Genomic DNA, 15,900 nt, shown 5'->3' with positions numbered 1-15,900 from the left:
TCGCTATCCATTCCCCTTTTCACTCGGGGGAGGTTGAGCGGCTCACTGCAAATATTTGCATATAATGCATCGACACTATACGAGTGCTGGGTAAGGTAGCGAGTAATGCGGGCGGGAGGCATCTCTCATATAGTAGGTGCCCACCATGAGGAGGAAATACATCTTAATATGTGGCTGTAATATCGATATGTACATTTAGTGCAGGTATCCGCAGGTATTGTACATACATACACTATAATGTACACACGTTGCGATCCCCTTGCCACCGCATGCCAAGCCGTGGGAATTGGCGTTCCCAGCGCAGTGGTTCGGGTCTTCCATTGCAACTTGGGGGGGGGGGGGGGGTGTTGGAAGGGATGATTAACCTTTAACCTTGACCTCCACCTCCACTCCCTCGCGCCAACACCCAACACCACCAACGCCGTACGTAAGGTATTGTACATACATACGTACCTTAAACCTCTTTTGAGGTCGTGATGCAGTAGTTGTTCCTCGAATGTATGAGCAGATATGGAAATCTAAGTCATACTTTTTGCCACTCGCCAACCGCTCGCTGGCATTGGATAATTCATATCCGTACAGGTCTACTGCGGTAGTCTCAGCCAGATTGAAGAGACTGGATGCTCGTTTAACTTTCCGCCCGCGTCGATCTCGAAACCCGCCGCAGCGGCACTGCTCTTCGTGATGATCCAGTGTGGGGATGGATGTTCTAGCCCTGACACACACAAGCCTGCCTTCGGTTCGCGCCGCGCTGACTGGTGCAACTCACTCAGCCTTGCTAAGAGCTGAGGGCCACCATTCCAATGCTACTCATGACGGTTAACTCTTCCCATTCTGTCCTAGTGAACGGAAGGAGCTTCCCAACAGCCGCCTAAGGAGACCGGCCACCCAACTCCCGCGCTACCAATTCTTGTGAGTGGGCCAGCGGCTTGTTTTACCCCATTTCTCTTCCTTCGTTTTCCCGCTTTTCCCCTTCTGCTCCTTCTTATCTTTGCGTCATTCTTTTCTTTTCCAGTGCATCGAAGTGTAGAAAATAAGAGGAACACACACCCCTGGAACTGGGCCTAGAATCTCGCTTCGACTGGTACAAGAAGATACCTGCGTTCAGTGACTCTTGGGCTCGGGGACCTCTGCATCCGAGATGAGATTCTGCAGAAAAAAAGGTCGCCGACCACTTTTTTGTGCATTTCCGCATTTCCACCCTGCCGCAGCACCAGTCACAGGGCAGGCATTCGCAGCAACAGCACACCACCCATGTGTGACCTCTCCCCCTAACCCCAAGCTTCTATTCTCGCCCTGCAGTGATTGTGCGCCACCACCCACGCCATGAGCAAACCCCAAACTCGAAGTCTCGTCAATTTTTTCTGCCTTCCAGCCTGCCGCCCTTTTGCCGTGTGGGAAACGGGCAGTCTCACTAGTGACCAGCCCCCATCATGGGTGCCTGAATTCGTTGTGGTTGCTGCTGTTTCCCCAGCCAGCCTGTTCCCACCCCAGTCTCTTCTTCTGGCTGGTCCCCGAGGTTCCACAATTGCGGTCTCCAAACTAGTGCCGCTTACCCCAGGGCTTCAGGCCGATCATCATAACTTACCAATCGTAAACCGTCCATTCAGCGTACAGGGCCGCATCTGGACAGCGCACACCACTGCAACCACAGAGTCACGCCCGGAATGGGGAATTGGTCCGCGAGATGCCACCCAAGATTCCTTCTCGGGACCGGGCGAATGGCGCCAGAAAGATGGGATCGCTGGGATGGTCTGCTGTTGAGCCGCATCATGCCAGAGATTCGGGGGGCCGCCATGTCCCACCACAGTTCTCTGAACTGGGCCTAGGCCTGCCTCTTTGGCTTCTCAACTCGAGTAAAACACCATCAGTCTTTTAGACGAGTATACTATGCATAGTAAAATCTAGAGTATAAAACAAGGAGGTAGGTCTAGTCCGCTCAAAGTCGAGCATCTATTTCTAAGTGGCTCTGACTGCCGCAAGGATAGCCTGAGAATCTTGCTTCAAACTAGCCGAGGACTTGTGAAGGCAGCACTGCTGCTCATGGGCCATATTCATTCGCGGTAGAATTCCATCAGCATCGCTTGAGAGACCAGAGCCCAGCGGCTGAGGATCAGACGTTGGCCACCTCGGTTCTCCATCCCCAACCACCAGGATGACTCTTGTCGAGCATCACCATCCCCGATACCTCACATATCTCCATAACCACGTTGCGCACTGCCTTCACCTCCTCCACCGTCGCACCCGCGTTGAGAGAACCTTTCAAGTGACCCTTCAGCTGCGGATTCACCTATTAGGAGAGTCAGTCAGTCATGCACGGCCGAGAAGGAGTTGGGGAAATGCTGACATCCTGCGGTATCAACGCGGCTATCAGGACAAAAGACGTCTCGACCGGCGTCAACACCTGCGTGTTGCTGAGGATATAGCCGTACATCAATCGCGCTGTGAGGCCCAAGTCCTCCGTCCCGGACCTGTCCATCTGGCCCATGACCCTCTTGGACACCTTGCCGTAGACCTTGTCGAAGTAGGTCTGCCCACGGTGGAGTATCTGCGATGACGGCACGTCGTAGACATCCACTGATCGCATCGTCGGAGAGCAGCCGAGCGGCTCATCAATCAGATGCTCCGGGGTGGCTTTCTTCAGTTCCAGAAGAGAGTTGATAGTCTATTGATCCGCATCAGCGGTACAGCCCTAAGGGCATCGGTTGGGCCAAACCGTAAAAGGCTATTATTGCCTTCGAGGCCTTGACCTTGAATGAACGGATATTCACCTTTGGTAAACCGCCTATTGCGGCAGCCTTGACCAGCGCCTCGCGCATCCGGCGGGTGATGCCGAGCTGCTCGTCCGGGCTGGCGGCGATATCGATATGGCCGGGTCCATTGTCTATGGCATGCTTATATACCTTGTGTATCTCATCAGGCCGGTTTAGTATAGACAGAGTAGTAGCCGCAATGAAGTACCACGTATTTTTCGGCAGATTTGGGTGCCTCCTGATAGACGACAAGAGAGACGGGGTGATGATGGCTGCCGGTAATGCGATCATGATAGATCTTATACCTAAGAACTTGGAAACTCGGAACTGCACATAACTGTTATCTACGCCAAAGCGGAAATATGCGAGGAGATCAAGTCCAAGTCTAGATAATAAGAGAAATTTCTACTCGAGTCTCAACCGCGTGTCAGTCATGACTGAATCACTCAACCGCGACGCTCGCCGACAAGCAGGGGGCCCTGCACCGCCACATCGGCAGATGTACGCATACACATACGACGAACGGTTGTGGCTTGAAAGTGCGAGCGTCCGTGCGACGGTCCCCTGCGTCATCTGAACTTAACAGAGGCTCAAAGCTAACGTGGCAACAAGCCAACAACCGCGGGAGAGCCATCCTTTGTTGGTTTCCTCCACGACGAACATCCAATTCTCGCAGGAATAATGGGCACCTAAAGCTGCGCCTGGAATTCGTTACCCTCCCTATCTATTTTCGCCGTCGACCGGCAGATGAAGATGCGGTCGGTTTGGTACGCCTGTGTAAGCTTGTCCCCCACGATATTCTTAGCTGTTCAACGGGCGCCGAAACAGCTCCACGAACCGCACCGGCTGAGCTCGCGATTGCTGACATGTTCCTCTCCAGACCTCTGCGGCGCTTGCCGCCGCGGTGATTGCATCTGCCCTTCACCAGCGCCCCAACTTCTACTCCGCCATGGTTCATTTGGCCCAGAGTAGCCTGTCTCTCATGGTCGGTAGCCCCCCCACCCACCTTCCAGCCCCGGGATCTGCCCGCATCGGCACGGCGCTTGTCGAGACTGTCCAGCTAACTCGATTTGCACACACTCACCATCTAGATCCTCGTTAATTTCATCTTCCTCATCTATGCCTCCTTCGTGTACGGCCTCCAACGCCTGTGCTTCGGCCAGCTCCGCCCCGTCGAGATCGAGCAGCTCTACGAGAAGGCCTGGTTTGCCGTCACCGAGACATGCCTGGCCATGACCATCTTCCGCGAGGAGATCGGCGCCTTCTTCCTCGTCATGTTCACGACCCTGGTCACGGGTAAGGTGTGGGGCTGGATCGGCGAGGGCCGCGTCGAGGTCCTCGAGCAGCAGCCGCCGGCGAACCCCCGCCTATTCCATACCCGCCTCAGCGCCTCTCTGCTCTTCAGCGTCCTGTACGACTGCTGGCTGCTCCGGTACGCGGTCAACACGGTCGTCCAGCAGGCCCGGCCGACGATGATGGTCATGTTCCTCTTCGAGTTCGCCGTCTTGGCCATCTCGTCGTCCCAGACGGCCGTTCGTTACATGATCTCGTTGGTCGAGGCGAGGGTGGTCAAGGTGCAGACTGCCCAGCGGCTGGAGGAGCGCCGCAGACAAGTCAGGCAGCAAAGGGAGGAGATCTTGATGCGGCGGGAGAGGGAGGGCGTTGTTGAAGGCGAGGGGGAAGCCCGCGAACCCCTGCCCAACGAAGACGATGTCGATGAGATGGATATTGAGGTTCCTGGATGGGAGGCGAAGGGCCAGTGGGTACTCACCCTCGACCTTGTTGCCGGTAAGCTTGATTGATTCCTCCTTCGTTTCCAGTGTTGGGACACTTGCACTAACTTGGGCAAAGACTTCCTTAAGCTCGCCATTTATTCGACCTTTTTCTGCGTCTTGTTCACATTCTACGGCCTCCCTATCCACATCATGCGAGACTTGTTCCTGACGACAAGGTCTTTTGTGAAGAGACTGGGCGCTCTCCTTCGCTATCGCCAAGCGGTCCGAGACATGAACAAGTACCCCGACGCCACGGCCGAAGAACTGGCCCGAGAGGACACCTGTATCATTTGCAGAGAAGAAATGCGCCCGTGGGATCCTGCCAATCCTGGCCAAGTAGAACGATCTCGTCCGAAGAAGCTCCCCTGCGGCCATATCCTGCATTTCGGCTGCCTGAAGAGCTGGCTGGAGAGGCAGCAGGTATGTCCCACGTGCCGGAGTTCAGTCGTAATGGACACTCCGGCACGGGCTCCAAACGGGGATGCTTTGGTTTTCAGGCTCGGCCTCAACTTTCCGAACGGCCAGAATCAGCAGCCGCCAGCAAACGGCGCCGCACCAGGTGGCGGTCAAGCAGCCCAAGGCGTCCAGAACGCCCAGGACCCCCAGCAGAATGGTGGCGGCAATGCTGGTGTGAGGATGTTCAACCTGGGGCCACTGAGACTAGGCTTCGCTCAGGGTGGCGTCCGGGACATGCAAGATATGGCTCAGCACCTCGGCGTGCCGGGCGACGTCGCAAATCCGCAGGCGGCCAACCAAGCGCAGCCTCCACAACCGAGAACGGGCGACGCCAACGCGGGCACCACTCTCGAGAGCCTCAACGCCCAGCTCATGGAAGTCGGCCAACGAGTGGTGGATGCCGGCCAGCGAGTGCAACAGGATTTACAAAACCTACACAGCGCGGAAGCCCAGTTGCAGACGTTGAATCTGCTGTTCCAGGAGGTATTGCGTCTGAGCCAGATGCAGCGATCGCATCAACTGCAACCGCCGCAGCAAAGCGCAACATCACCGGGACCAGCAACTGCAGGTGCCGCGGGGCAAGTGCCTCCCGCGTTGCCCCATCCTCAGCCTCAACCCCATTTCCAGCAACAATTGCCTCCGTTCGCGCCTCCATTCCCTCAGATACCCGGACAGCCTGGTCCATTCCCGCAAATGCAACCGTTCCGGTTTGTCCCGCCAACCGTCACTCGGTACAGCAGTGCAGGGCAGGCGGCGGACATCCCGGCGGGAAGTCCAGAGCTTCCAGAAGGGATGGTCCTCCCTCCTGGCTGGTCTCTCCTACCCCTCCAGCGGTTGGATGGGACAGCACCCATGCCGACCGGCCCCGCGACTCCAAGCCAACCTCAAGCTCCAACTCAAACCACGAATCCCCTCCCCGAGATCTTGCAGAACCTCGCGCAACAAATCCAGAACCCACGCGCAGGTGCCAATGGCATGACCTCTCCCGTCGCACAGGAGACGCGCGCCCAAGAAACGCACGGAGCGCCGGGCCCGAGCAGCAACGCCAGAGACCCGGAGGCGCCGTCGGCGCCACAACAGCAGACCTCGGCGGCGGGGCCATCGGCGTCCGACGCCCAGTCGGATCCGCCCCCCGTGACAGCACCGACCCCGGTGATGCCCAGCTGGGGCGGCTCGGCGCAGCTCTTCGGGAGTGGCCCCGGCCCCGGTGGCCCGCCGTTCGGCTACCAGCGCAACCAACAGCCCAGGTCCGCGCCGCTCACGCCGTCGAACGTGGAGGAGACGAGCGAGAGCGGCGGCGGTGGGGATGGGAAGCAGATCGCGCAGCCATCGTCCGCCGTCCAGGACGGTGGGGGAGAGGGCAGTAATGGCCTGGCGGAGGCGGATGGGGCGGCGGTCGGGAAGGGGAAGGCTAGAGCTGTGACTGTGGAGGAGGGGAGTGATAATGAGGGCCATGAGTGATTGGTCGAGGGAAGGGCAAGAGAAAAGGAGACGAGAGGAAAGGACAAAGTGGATGGGTGAGATTGAGATGAGATACCATAGCCCGGTGCACTCCCTCCATGGAGAGTCCAGGACGGGGCCAGGGTCTTGACATGTTTTGCATCATAAAAGGCGTTGGGCGGTGGCTGGGAGCTACACCTGTGATGATAGCTTCTTCGTTGGGTACATCCAGCACGCGGTCCTTTTTTCTCTCATTATGAAGTTCACATCGAACAGTGGATACAAGCTTCAAGTGATGTATGTGATCATGTTTGTCCATTAAGAGTCTAATACACATGCGCATCCAGCTCACGAAACCGTAGAAATAGATCATCAGCAAGGGGCCAAGCAATGCCTTGTGCGGCCGTGCCGTGCTTTCCCACCAGGAAATCATTTTAACTACCATCCAGTATGGATAGCCCGGTCGTTTTGGGTGGATGGATGATGCACCATGGAACACACGTTGGATGCGAGTACCAAACAAGCCCGACTCAAAAACGCCGTAGTTCGCCAGCCCGGAAAGCACGACAGGGAATAAAAGACTAGACCATCCGACCACTAAACACCAGAGCCGCGAAGAAACAAGCAGAACCGCGGGCCTTTCAATGAACGGCTAGATCGAGGGGGGAGAGCCTCGTTAGCGTCACCGGTCAACCCAGAAACTCTTTTTGCTGGTAGACTGCTGAGACGATGGCGTGGTCTCGCTCGTACGGCTCTGTGATTGCTGTTAGAATACGGTTCTTGTGGTCTGTAACATGAAAAGGACAAGATCTCTTACCTAGCGTAAGCTGTTCCTTCGGGTAGAAGTCCTCCTCCTTGAGCTTCTTGATCTCGCTGGCGAAGACGACCTCGGCCGGGGCTGTGCTGTCGATACAGTTGGCCTTGATGGAGATGAGCAGGCCGCCTCCCTGCTTCAGGTACATCTTGGCGTTTAGGGCGACGATACGGGCTTGATCTGGCTGAGCAACATCGGCGAAGATGACATCGACCATGGGCATGAGCATGCGGTACTTCATCGGGTGCCGGGCATCCTCGACGATGGGGATGACGTTGGTCCGCCGGGTGGCCATGTTGATGAGATCCCGGCCTGACCGGTGAGAGAACTCAACGGCGTAGACAGCGCCGGTGGGTCCAACGATATCAGCAACGTGGGAGACGGAGGTACCGGAGGCGGCACCGAGGTAGAGGACCTTGGAGCCCGGCTTCATGTAGATCGTGTCCAGACCGCCCAGGATACCGGCCGCAAGCTTGCTACGGAACGGATTCCAGATCCTGTACTCGGTCTTTGTCGTGACCGCCGTGCCATCCTCATTCCTGCCTTCGCTGTTCTCGATGGAAACCCGCTTCTCGCCGTAGACAGATTCGCCGGGAACAAGGTTTGCAGTCGCAAGGAGATCTTCCTTACCACCCCGGGCAACGAAGACACCGGCATGACGATGGGGCTCCTAGTGGGTGCTCATCAGTAACCCCCTCCTGGGAAATTTGGACGGGATGGCTCAGGATTACATACCACAATCATCTTCCTTCCTCCCTTAGCTCCTGCTCCTCCAGCGCCGCCACGGCCACCGCGACCGCCTCCGCGGCCGCCACGTCCACCACGGTCACCACCTCGAGGGCCGCCACGTCCTCTACCGCCAAAGCCTCCACGAGCTTACAGCGATTAGCATGGGTAGACTAGAGTGTAGGAAAGGCGAAGGTGGGGTGGAAGGTAAGGCGTGGAAGGTGAAGCAGAATGCCTGCGCAAGGAGGAAGCAGCCACTTGACTGCGCATGATTTGCCATTGACCGTGAGATGGAACCGATTCGACTTACCCCCTCCACGTGCGGCGCCAAAACCACCGCCGCCGAAACCACCACCGCCGCGCATGCCTCCTCCACGGCCTCCTCCACGGCCACCATCGCCGCCACGGAAGCTTCCTCGGGGAGCTCCACGGCCTCCACCACGACCTCCGCCACGATCAAATGCCATCTTATATGAGCTCGGGGTAACCAAATGGCAGGGCAGTGTACACTTTGCAAGAAGGGCTGTTGTCCTGCGTCAATGGTTGGGCAAAGCGTTTATCTGCCGTCGTTGAAGTGGCTCAAGTTTGGCAAAAAATTTGAAGCTTCTAAATTTTCTAGACTAGGCTGGGTACCTAGTACATGAGTGGGGCCCTCTCCTCCGGGTCTTATGTTTTACCGATATCCGGCATCCCCTCCATATCCAGCCAATCACAGCGTGAAGCACAAAAGAACTACAATTTCGCAGGCAAAGTTGAGTGACGGATGTAGAAGTTTAGAAATTCGTTTTCATATCGGTTTAAAAAAGCTAAATTCCAAGTTTCACGGTATTTAGACGTGGTTCTGCTGAGTTTACAGGGGGTTCAAAATCGCTAGGGTTGGTCAGCCCTAATCCAGGTTCCGAAAATTAAGCGAACCTAGTGGTTGTGCTTGGACGGGGCCAAAAAAGTTGAACACTTCCAATCCACTGCCATTGCTCCGAACCACCAAAATCATCGAGTCCGTCTTCACAACAATCAGTCAAGATGGTAAGTGCTCTTGAGTCAAATGGATTGATTTCTGTCCCTCAGAATGCACGACATTTTGCCTCCTAAAACCTCTGGTGAGGGGAGGTCGAAGTCGAGGCGTTGCTGCACCAAAGACGCATTCAAGGCTGGACTAGGAACTGACACTTCTGCCCTCCGTCCAGGTCCGATACGCTGCGACTGAGATTGCACCCTCAAAGTCGGCCCGCGCCCGCGGTGCCTACCTCCGCGTTTCCTTCAAGAACACCCGGGAGACTGCTCAGGCGATCAACGGCTGGAAGCTCCAGCGTGCCCAGAAGTTCCTCGAGAACGTGACCGAGAAGAAGGAGGCTGTCCCCATGCGGCGATACAATGGCAGCATTGGACGGGCCGCCCAAGGTACGATTTCTACGATTTGAAAAACTGGGGAGGAGGTTTCGCCAGTCATTGGTAGTGGCAGTCGGGATTTTGGCAACGGGACACACACAAGAGCTGGGCACCATGAATCATTGAGGGGGGAAAAGGGTCGCTTCTTGAAATCATCAGTGTGCTGACCTGGATATTCGGATAACAGGCAAGCAGTGGGGCGTTTCCCGTGCCCGGTGGCCCGTCAAGTCGGCCGAGTTCCTCCTTGGCCTCCTCAAGAACGCCGAGTCCAACGCTGATGCCAAGGGTCTCGACACTGGCAACCTGGTCGTCAAGCACATCCAGGTCAACCAGGCTCCCAAGCAGCGCCGCCGGACGTACCGTGCTCACGGTCGGGTAAGTTTGAACCAACCCCTCGACCCGATATGGCGCATTTAGCGTCATGGTTCGGGAAAGGGGACACGGAGCTAACGTGCTGCACACAGATCAACCCCTACATGTCCAACCCGTGCCACATCGAGCTTATCCTGACCGAGGGCGAGGAGGTCGTTCAGAAGGCGGAGGCTGTTGCCGGGCGCGAGGCTCACCTCAGCTCCAGACAGCGCGGTGTGCGCGTGCGACGGGCTATTACTTCCTCGTAAATTGATGATGGCTGGGACCGGGAGGATTCGTTGACGGCTTGGCTTTCTTACGGAAACGGTGTACGTGAGCATGGCATTTCAGGGTTTTGGCTTGCGATTTCGAGAAAAAGGAATCGGGTCATGCATGCATTCACTCAATAGAGCATTGAGAAACGAGCGTGCCCGGCTCAAGCTGTCTTTGTCGCGGCTGTCGTGGTGCTCAGTTCCCGATGAGGGCCTCGATAAAAGACAATGATCTCTGCAAGATAACTCGGCTTGTGTGATTGCCAGCCACAGTGTCCAAATCTTGCCAGGTCTGGCGAGTTTGCTATGTTCAGCTGCCTCTGTCCTTTGCCTGCCTGAGACTGACAGTACACCCCTTCGTCGTCGCAAAGACTCCTAGCAGCCTGCCATTGCCCTACCTCTCAACCCGTTGCTCTATATAGTAGAATGAGACCGCATATATCACCATCAATTGTTTGGTGACTCTACACCGTCCTCGCCAAAGGGCAAATGTAACCATTAAACCGAATTGGGCAGACATTGGTGCCAGTTCCATTCAGTAAGTCTTTTATATGGCCACAATTCGGAAGCCATGTTCTTTTCAGTCCAAACGAAGGTACTGTATCGTCCGTGCGTTAGATCAGTCAGCATGTGGCTGGAGAAACCTTTTTTTTTCTTGCATACCCCCCACAAGTGCTCGCCTCCAAACACTAACTTAATCACCAGCTTCTCGGGCAGGAAAATTTTTGGCGCCTTCTTCAAGCTTGGGATTGATTGTCCAAGTGGAACGCGTCTCTTGCAATATTCGGTTGCAAGCTTTGGCCCTTTCCACAATTGTGCACTCTCATATTGCCCTTCTCCCTACAGTTCCAAATACGCGTCTTCGAAGATGACGGAAGTCAAGGGGACCTCCAAGCAGGCGGATGAGTTTTCCATCAAGCCGCAAGCTGTTACTCCAGCCCTCGACACCAGCAATTGGCCCTTGCTGCTCAAGAACTATGACAAGCGTACGATGGCTTCCTCTGATTACTGTTCCATGATCAAGCAGGACCGTCTCCGCTGACCTCGTTTCTAGTCCTTGTCCGAACGGGCCACTTCACTCCCATCCCGAACGGCTCCTCTCCGTTGAAGCGAGACATCAAGTCCTACGTCTCAAGCGGCGTCATCAACTTGGACAAGCCGTCCAACCCATCCAGTCATGAAGTTGTCGCTTGGGTTAAGCGTATGCTCCGGTATGAACATCACTGCTCTTTGGCGGACGCGGAATCATGTGCTGATACCTTTTTCTTGCAGTGTGGAAAAGACGGGCCACAGCGGTACCCTCGATCCCAAGGTCACGGGCTGTCTCATCGTCTGCATTGACCGGGCGACTCGTCTTGTCAAGTCGCAGCAGGGAGCCGGCAAGGAATACGTTGCCGTCATTCGGTTCCATGATACCATACCCGGTGGCGAGCCTGCCTTTGCGCAGGCCTTGGAGACATTGACGGGCGCGTTGTTCCAGAGGCCGCCTTTGATCTCGGCCGTCAAGAGGCAACTCCGTATCAGAACCATCCACGAGAGCAAGTTGATCTCCTTTGACAACGACCGCCACCTCGGCGTTTTCTGGGTCAGCTGTGAGGCGGGTACATATATCCGTACCCTCTGTGTCCATCTGGGTCTCCTCCTGGGGGTTGGAGCTCACATGCAGGAGCTTCGCCGTGTCCGAAGTGGCGCTATGGACGAAACTAAGGACATGGTCACGTTGCACGACGTTCTGGATGCCCAGTGGTTGTACGACAACCAGAACGACGAGACTTACCTGAGAAAGGTCATCGCGCCGCTGGAGTCTCTGTTGACTACATACAAGCGTCTTGTGGTTAAGGACAGTGCAGTCAACGCTGTCTGCTATGGCGCGAAGCTCATGCTTCCAGGCCTGCTACGATATGGTATGTTAATGGACCCTTCCATAACCCCCTTTTCCCTTAGCTCGATCGTATACTAACAGCCCGGGCTCAGAGTCTGGCATTGAACATCATGAAGAGGTCATTCTCATGACCACCAAAGGAGAGGCCATTGCTCTTGGAATTGCCCAAATGTCGACTGTGGAGATGTCCTCTTGTGATCATGGAGTCGTCGCCAAGGTGAAGCGGTGCATCATGGAGAGAGACCTCTACCCTAGAAGATGGGGCCTTGGTCCTGTTGCGCTTGAGAAGAAGAAGCTCAAGGCGGGCGGGAAGCTGGACAAGTTTGGCCGAGTGAACGAGGCAACACCCGCGAAGTGGACAGAAGGGTATACCGACTACAACCCGCAGACAGCGACCGCGGCGGCAGAGTCGGCGCCTGCTCCGGCTGCCGAGTCAACACCCCAGAACGCCCCGGATGAGATGGCCGTTGATGATGCCGAGGACGACGACAAGAAGAAGCGGAAGAAGCATGAGGGAGAGACTCCGGAGGAGAAGGCCGAGAGGAAACGGAGGAAGAAGGAGAAGAAGGCCAAGAAGGCCTCGGGCGATAAGTCAGGAAAGGGAGAGGACGAGGACAGCGACTAATGGCCGAAATTCTCTTCCCTTCGTATACTTCAAAACCACGGTGGCGTTTTGCTGTACCTATGTCATACATTGTCGGGAAAGGGTGGCGTTCAGGGACTCTTAAGATCATGTTCATTGCTATCTCGTTGGAGTAGTGCAGAGGTCCAAGGATGGGAATACCGTTCAAAGCTTCGCATCATTCCGAGGCTTTTGCATGATACCTTCTTTATTCCTATTTAGTATTTGAATCTGTTGCTTTTGTGTATCTTCGGCCACGGGAAAAGTGAGACCCCATTGCCCTCCTGAAGTATCCGCAACGGCTCTCCTGGGCTTCATAAGATCAATTACCACCACTTGAATTACCCTACTGCACAAGCATGCCCAGGTGCATAACAACAACACCCTTTTTCCCACTCAGCGGCAATGGTCAGCTTGCATGGGCATGTTGATCCAAGGCAAACACACCATGCAAACACACAAACCTGAGAATGCTTCTTGACGGGTGTAATCATTGACCTAGTGTGCCTACCTGGTGAATATGGTTGGGCTGGGGTACAAATAAACTAGGATGCCTGAGCACTCAACTGGACTGTTTCCATCTTACTCACTTCTACTGACAGTGAACCCAGCTCTCTCCCCTGGTTCGGGGGATTCAAGGGGTGCCCGTTTACCCCGTCGTCACACCACTTAGGGAGCTGGTCCTAGGTAGAATAACGATTTGGCCCTCTGAGAGCCAGAGCAAATCCTGAACTGGAGTTTCCCCAGCGGTTGATTCCTTGCAGCTTAGGCCGGCCCCAGAGAAGGAAACTTCGTTACCCTGTCGGAGGCTTGTCTTTTGCTAGCAGGAGGGGACGTAGCAGGACGTGTGTTCTTAGGAACAACAAAAATAGGCAGGATTATAAAGAGATATAGATTAATCCTTCCGGAGTGCCGCAAGCTAGTACAGTGTAGTTGGTGACGGTCTGGCCCAACCACAAGAATAGTAGCTGGCACTTGTGGAGATGCCTGAGGAATAGATATCCTCCTCATCGACCATAACTCCCTCCCTCAAAATGCAAGGACAAAGCAGATGGATATCAGGTGAACGCACAAAACTCCAGATCCCTACGAGATAAACCAACCCCTTCCAACCACAACAATTTTCCAAAGCTCGGAAATGGAAAGCCAATGTGAAAAGTGAGAATAAGAGCTTGGAAAAAATACATAAATACGAAAAGAACCATCAGTTGCACACCTTCCTACACACCTTCCTACCCACCCACCTACCCCCAGCTCACCGCCCCGTCGGCGGCGGCGGGAACGTAACCCCAACCCTCATCGTCTCGACGGGACTCCCCGACTCCCTCCGGCCACCACCGCGCCTCCCCGCCGAGAACATGGTCGCCATCCGCGGGCTCTTCGGCGGAGGGGCGGGCGGAGCGGCCGAGGGGGACGGCCAGGCCTGACCGGGCCCGGCCCCGGCGAAGTCGGCGGGAGAGTAGGGTGCGTGGTGCCTGGGCAGCAGCTGGGTGGTGGAGCGGGTGGAGGTTGTCGAGGTCGGGGTGGTGTAGGAGTCGGAGGGCGAGCCGCGGAGGACGACGGCGCTCGAGGGCGAGTGGTAGGTGACGGACGGGGGCGAGGGGAGGACGCTGGTGTTGAGGCTGTGCAGGGGAACTACCACGTGGGGGTGCTGGTTTTGGCGGCGGTGGGGGGAGGAGGTTATGCCGGCTTTTGCCTGGTGGGACACGGGCCGGCCCTTCTCCCCCGTGCCTTGCTCGGAGACACCGAAGGGGTTCTGGAAGGGTGAGATGGGGCTGTGCTCGTGCCAGAGGGAGCCTTTAGGTTCGGGCGAGTATGACATCTCGTCGACTGAACGTTCGCCCCCGTTTTGGAATAACTCTGGAGACTTTAGGCCCGTGTGCGCCTGGCACTGGAAAGACAAAGGAGATTGAGGCATCCAGGAGCCGAACTTCTCCGCAGTGGCTCTTGTGAGCCTGTTCTTCCGCTTACGGCGACAGATGTAGACGCAGGCCGCCACCACGGCAAGGAACACAAGGGTGCCGATCACTATGACTGCGACCATGGTGGATGTTGGACCTCGGGTTTCACTCTTTGGCGGGTTAGCCAGCACCGAAGGATCAACGATGCCGACCACTTTCGGTGAGAAAAGAGTGCTATTCAGGCCAACAATCATGCCTGGCGCTGGCTGCTGAAGACACCCGGCCTCTAGGGCGACAAGATCTGGAATGCACGGATAAGTATGGGCACCAGAACATATAGACAGAGAGCGTGAACTTACGATTGGCGATGTATTGGGTAGTACCGCTGGCGCTGATACATGCTAGGCAGCTAGCATAACCTGAACCCGTCATTGCATCACGGTCGACGGAGCAATATCCGTACTGCGACGACGAGTGCGGATCCAGAACGCCTGTTTCAAGGGAGTTCTCCAGCAACCCGCAAGCAGGAGATGTGGTGCATGGTGATGAGCCAACATCCGTGGCATTTGGAAATCCAAACACGCAGTATGACACCGCGTACCTCGAGTTATCTGTGAGAGCCATGAGCAAAAGGACCGGGAGGACACTGGCCACATTCGGCGTGACCTACACAAAAACCACATCTGGTCATTCTCGTTCCCTTGGACAAACGTGCTGTTTTGCAGACAGCTCATGCAGTTCATCCACTTGATTCCTGCCTTTGAGCTTCCAAAGATGGAATCATCGCAAGTGATATCGGAATTCTTCGTGTTTGATGAACGGGGATCCGAGGCATCCAGAGTATCCGAGTCCTGGCAGACAGCGGCACAAGGTGAGTTCGGGGTCACTTGTAATGCCTGGATATAGAGCGGGGCTAAGAGGAAAGAGAGGAGGAGCGAGTGTAATGCCATCGTGACCGTCCCAATGGATAGGATATTCAATATAAAGCAATTAAGAGTCCAGGCCCAGCCTTGAACTTGTGAAGAATGGAAGAAGCTCTCAACGCTTCCTTGTAAAGTCGAGGAGCCACAATGCCTCGGGTGCGAAATGGTTATTATAGAAAGGAATGTCTGTATAACACAAAAAAGAATGCAGAATCAATATGAACCGAAGATATAGAAACGCAGGAGAAGCTGAATATGAACCTCGGGGAGAGGGGCAAACAGAACAATGTTTCAACCATATATATGTTCGCTGCAGGGGACGAGGGACCAACAACATCTTGCCGCCCAGAGCATATTAACCTGCAGGATATTCCCCGATGCAGGTGCTGCTCAGGTGCCGCTCAATAGAACAGAACATTATTCTCGGGTGAAAGCCAGGGGGTCATAGCAGAACAGGCAAGTGGATCTGACCAACAGCCAGTCAGGAAAAGAGCTGGGGCGCTGTGCGGCCGCATCTGGAGTGTGACGGGTTAACGAGCTTGGCACCGTGGGAATCCCCTGTCAGGCTTGCATGCCAGGTCCGAACACAATGATCA

General features: G+C 55.6%; 6 protein-coding genes across 6 annotated transcripts; 3 read left to right on the top strand and 3 right to left on the bottom strand.

Moving 5' to 3' along the window:
* Positions 1–1,803: 1,803 nt before the first annotated feature.
* QBC33DRAFT_528903 (AhpD-like protein) lies at positions 1,804–3,200 on the bottom strand. Its single transcript, XM_060427100.1, has 3 exons — positions 2,772–3,200; positions 2,348–2,665; positions 1,804–2,290 (listed from the first exon to the last, which is right to left on the bottom strand). Exons 1-3 carry the CDS (start codon positions 3,042–3,044, stop codon positions 2,114–2,116), a joined length of 768 nt encoding a protein of 255 aa, XP_060286890.1. The 5' UTR covers positions 3,045–3,200; the 3' UTR covers positions 1,804–2,113.
* A 163-nt stretch (positions 3,201–3,363) lies between these two features.
* On the top strand, positions 3,364–6,771 carry QBC33DRAFT_486520 (uncharacterized protein). Its single transcript, XM_060425414.1, has 4 exons — positions 3,364–3,530; positions 3,634–3,738; positions 3,845–4,541; positions 4,605–6,771. The coding sequence occupies exons 1-4, from the start codon at positions 3,501–3,503 to the stop codon at positions 6,443–6,445; spliced, it is 2,673 nt and encodes an 890-aa protein (XP_060286889.1). The 5' UTR covers positions 3,364–3,500; the 3' UTR covers positions 6,446–6,771.
* On the bottom strand, positions 6,708–8,549 carry QBC33DRAFT_528900 (Fibrillarin-domain-containing protein). Its single transcript, XM_060427099.1, has 4 exons — positions 8,275–8,549; positions 7,974–8,113; positions 7,242–7,908; positions 6,708–7,178 (listed from the first exon to the last, which is right to left on the bottom strand). Exons 1-4 carry the CDS (start codon positions 8,429–8,431, stop codon positions 7,114–7,116), a joined length of 1,029 nt encoding a protein of 342 aa, XP_060286888.1. The 5' UTR covers positions 8,432–8,549; the 3' UTR covers positions 6,708–7,113.
* Positions 8,550–8,843: 294 nt separating this feature from the next.
* Positions 8,844–10,417, top strand: QBC33DRAFT_528898 (ribosomal protein L22/L17). Its single transcript, XM_060427098.1, has 4 exons — positions 8,844–8,990; positions 9,152–9,365; positions 9,541–9,728; positions 9,818–10,417. Exons 1-4 carry the CDS (start codon positions 8,988–8,990, stop codon positions 9,971–9,973), a joined length of 561 nt encoding a protein of 186 aa, XP_060286887.1. The 5' UTR covers positions 8,844–8,987; the 3' UTR covers positions 9,974–10,417.
* Positions 10,418–10,677: 260 nt separating this feature from the next.
* On the top strand, positions 10,678–12,824 carry QBC33DRAFT_528893 (centromere/microtubule-binding protein cbf5). The gene is made up of 4 exons (XM_060427097.1): positions 10,678–10,962; positions 11,031–11,187; positions 11,249–11,880; positions 11,951–12,824. The coding sequence occupies exons 1-4, from the start codon at positions 10,845–10,847 to the stop codon at positions 12,481–12,483; spliced, it is 1,440 nt and encodes a 479-aa protein (XP_060286886.1). The 5' UTR covers positions 10,678–10,844; the 3' UTR covers positions 12,484–12,824.
* Positions 12,825–13,613: 789 nt separating this feature from the next.
* QBC33DRAFT_277891 (uncharacterized protein) lies at positions 13,614–15,460 on the bottom strand. The gene is made up of 3 exons (XM_060423225.1): positions 15,052–15,460; positions 14,741–14,992; positions 13,614–14,682 (listed from the first exon to the last, which is right to left on the bottom strand). The coding sequence occupies exons 1-3, from the start codon at positions 15,329–15,331 to the stop codon at positions 13,736–13,738; spliced, it is 1,479 nt and encodes a 492-aa protein (XP_060286885.1). The 5' UTR covers positions 15,332–15,460; the 3' UTR covers positions 13,614–13,735.
* Positions 15,461–15,900: the final 440 nt, after the last annotated feature.

This window comes from Phialemonium atrogriseum (assembly GCF_030411735.1).
Source record: "Phialemonium atrogriseum strain 8032-3 unplaced genomic scaffold QBC33scaffold_4, whole genome shotgun sequence".
Lineage (NCBI taxonomy): Eukaryota > Fungi > Ascomycota > Sordariomycetes > Cephalothecales > Cephalothecaceae > Phialemonium > Phialemonium atrogriseum.
The sequence above is the reverse complement of the archived record's forward strand: the minus strand, read 5'-3'. Positions and strand labels throughout refer to the sequence as shown.

Coding starts and splice junctions, on each gene's coding strand:
- QBC33DRAFT_528900 (XM_060427099.1), bottom strand. CDS start 8,431: ATGGCATTTGATCGTGGCGGAGGTCGTGGTGGAGGCCGTGGAGCTCCC. Junction 7,909..7,973: donor GAGGAAGGAAGATGATTGTG/GTATGTAATCCT, acceptor AGCACCCACTAG/GAGCCCCATCGTCATGCCGG. Junction 7,179..7,241: donor GAAGGAACAGCTTACGCTAG/GTAAGAGATCTT, acceptor CAGCAATCACAG/AGCCGTACGAGCGAGACCAC.
- QBC33DRAFT_528903 (XM_060427100.1), bottom strand. CDS start 3,044: ATGATCGCATTACCGGCAGCCATCATCACCCCGTCTCTCTTGTCGTCT. Junction 2,666..2,771: donor CAATAGGCGGTTTACCAAAG/GTGAATATCCGT, acceptor GCGGATCAATAG/ACTATCAACTCTCTTCTGGA. Junction 2,291..2,347: donor CCGCGTTGATACCGCAGGAT/GTCAGCATTTCC, acceptor CTCTCCTAATAG/GTGAATCCGCAGCTGAAGGG.
- QBC33DRAFT_486520 (XM_060425414.1), top strand. CDS start 3,501: ATGAAGATGCGGTCGGTTTGGTACGCCTGT. Junction 3,739..3,844: donor AGAGTAGCCTGTCTCTCATG/GTCGGTAGCCCC, acceptor CTCACCATCTAG/ATCCTCGTTAATTTCATCTT. Junction 4,542..4,604: donor CACCCTCGACCTTGTTGCCG/GTAAGCTTGATT, acceptor ACTTGGGCAAAG/ACTTCCTTAAGCTCGCCATT.
- QBC33DRAFT_528898 (XM_060427098.1), top strand. Junction 9,366..9,540: donor CATTGGACGGGCCGCCCAAG/GTACGATTTCTA, acceptor TTCGGATAACAG/GCAAGCAGTGGGGCGTTTCC. Junction 9,729..9,817: donor CGTACCGTGCTCACGGTCGG/GTAAGTTTGAAC, acceptor TGCTGCACACAG/ATCAACCCCTACATGTCCAA.
- QBC33DRAFT_277891 (XM_060423225.1), bottom strand. CDS start 15,331: ATGGCATTACACTCGCTCCTCCTCTCTTTCCTCTTAGCCCCGCTCTAT. Junction 14,993..15,051: donor TGACCAGATGTGGTTTTTGT/GTAGGTCACGCC, acceptor TGGCTCTCACAG/ATAACTCGAGGTACGCGGTG. Junction 14,683..14,740: donor TACCCAATACATCGCCAATC/GTAAGTTCACGC, acceptor CGTGCATTCCAG/ATCTTGTCGCCCTAGAGGCC.
- QBC33DRAFT_528893 (XM_060427097.1), top strand. CDS start 10,845: ATGACGGAAGTCAAGGGGACCTCCAAGCAGGCGGATGAGTTTTCCATC. Junction 10,963..11,030: donor GCTCAAGAACTATGACAAGC/GTACGATGGCTT, acceptor CCTCGTTTCTAG/TCCTTGTCCGAACGGGCCAC. Junction 11,881..11,950: donor TCCAGGCCTGCTACGATATG/GTATGTTAATGG, acceptor GCCCGGGCTCAG/AGTCTGGCATTGAACATCAT.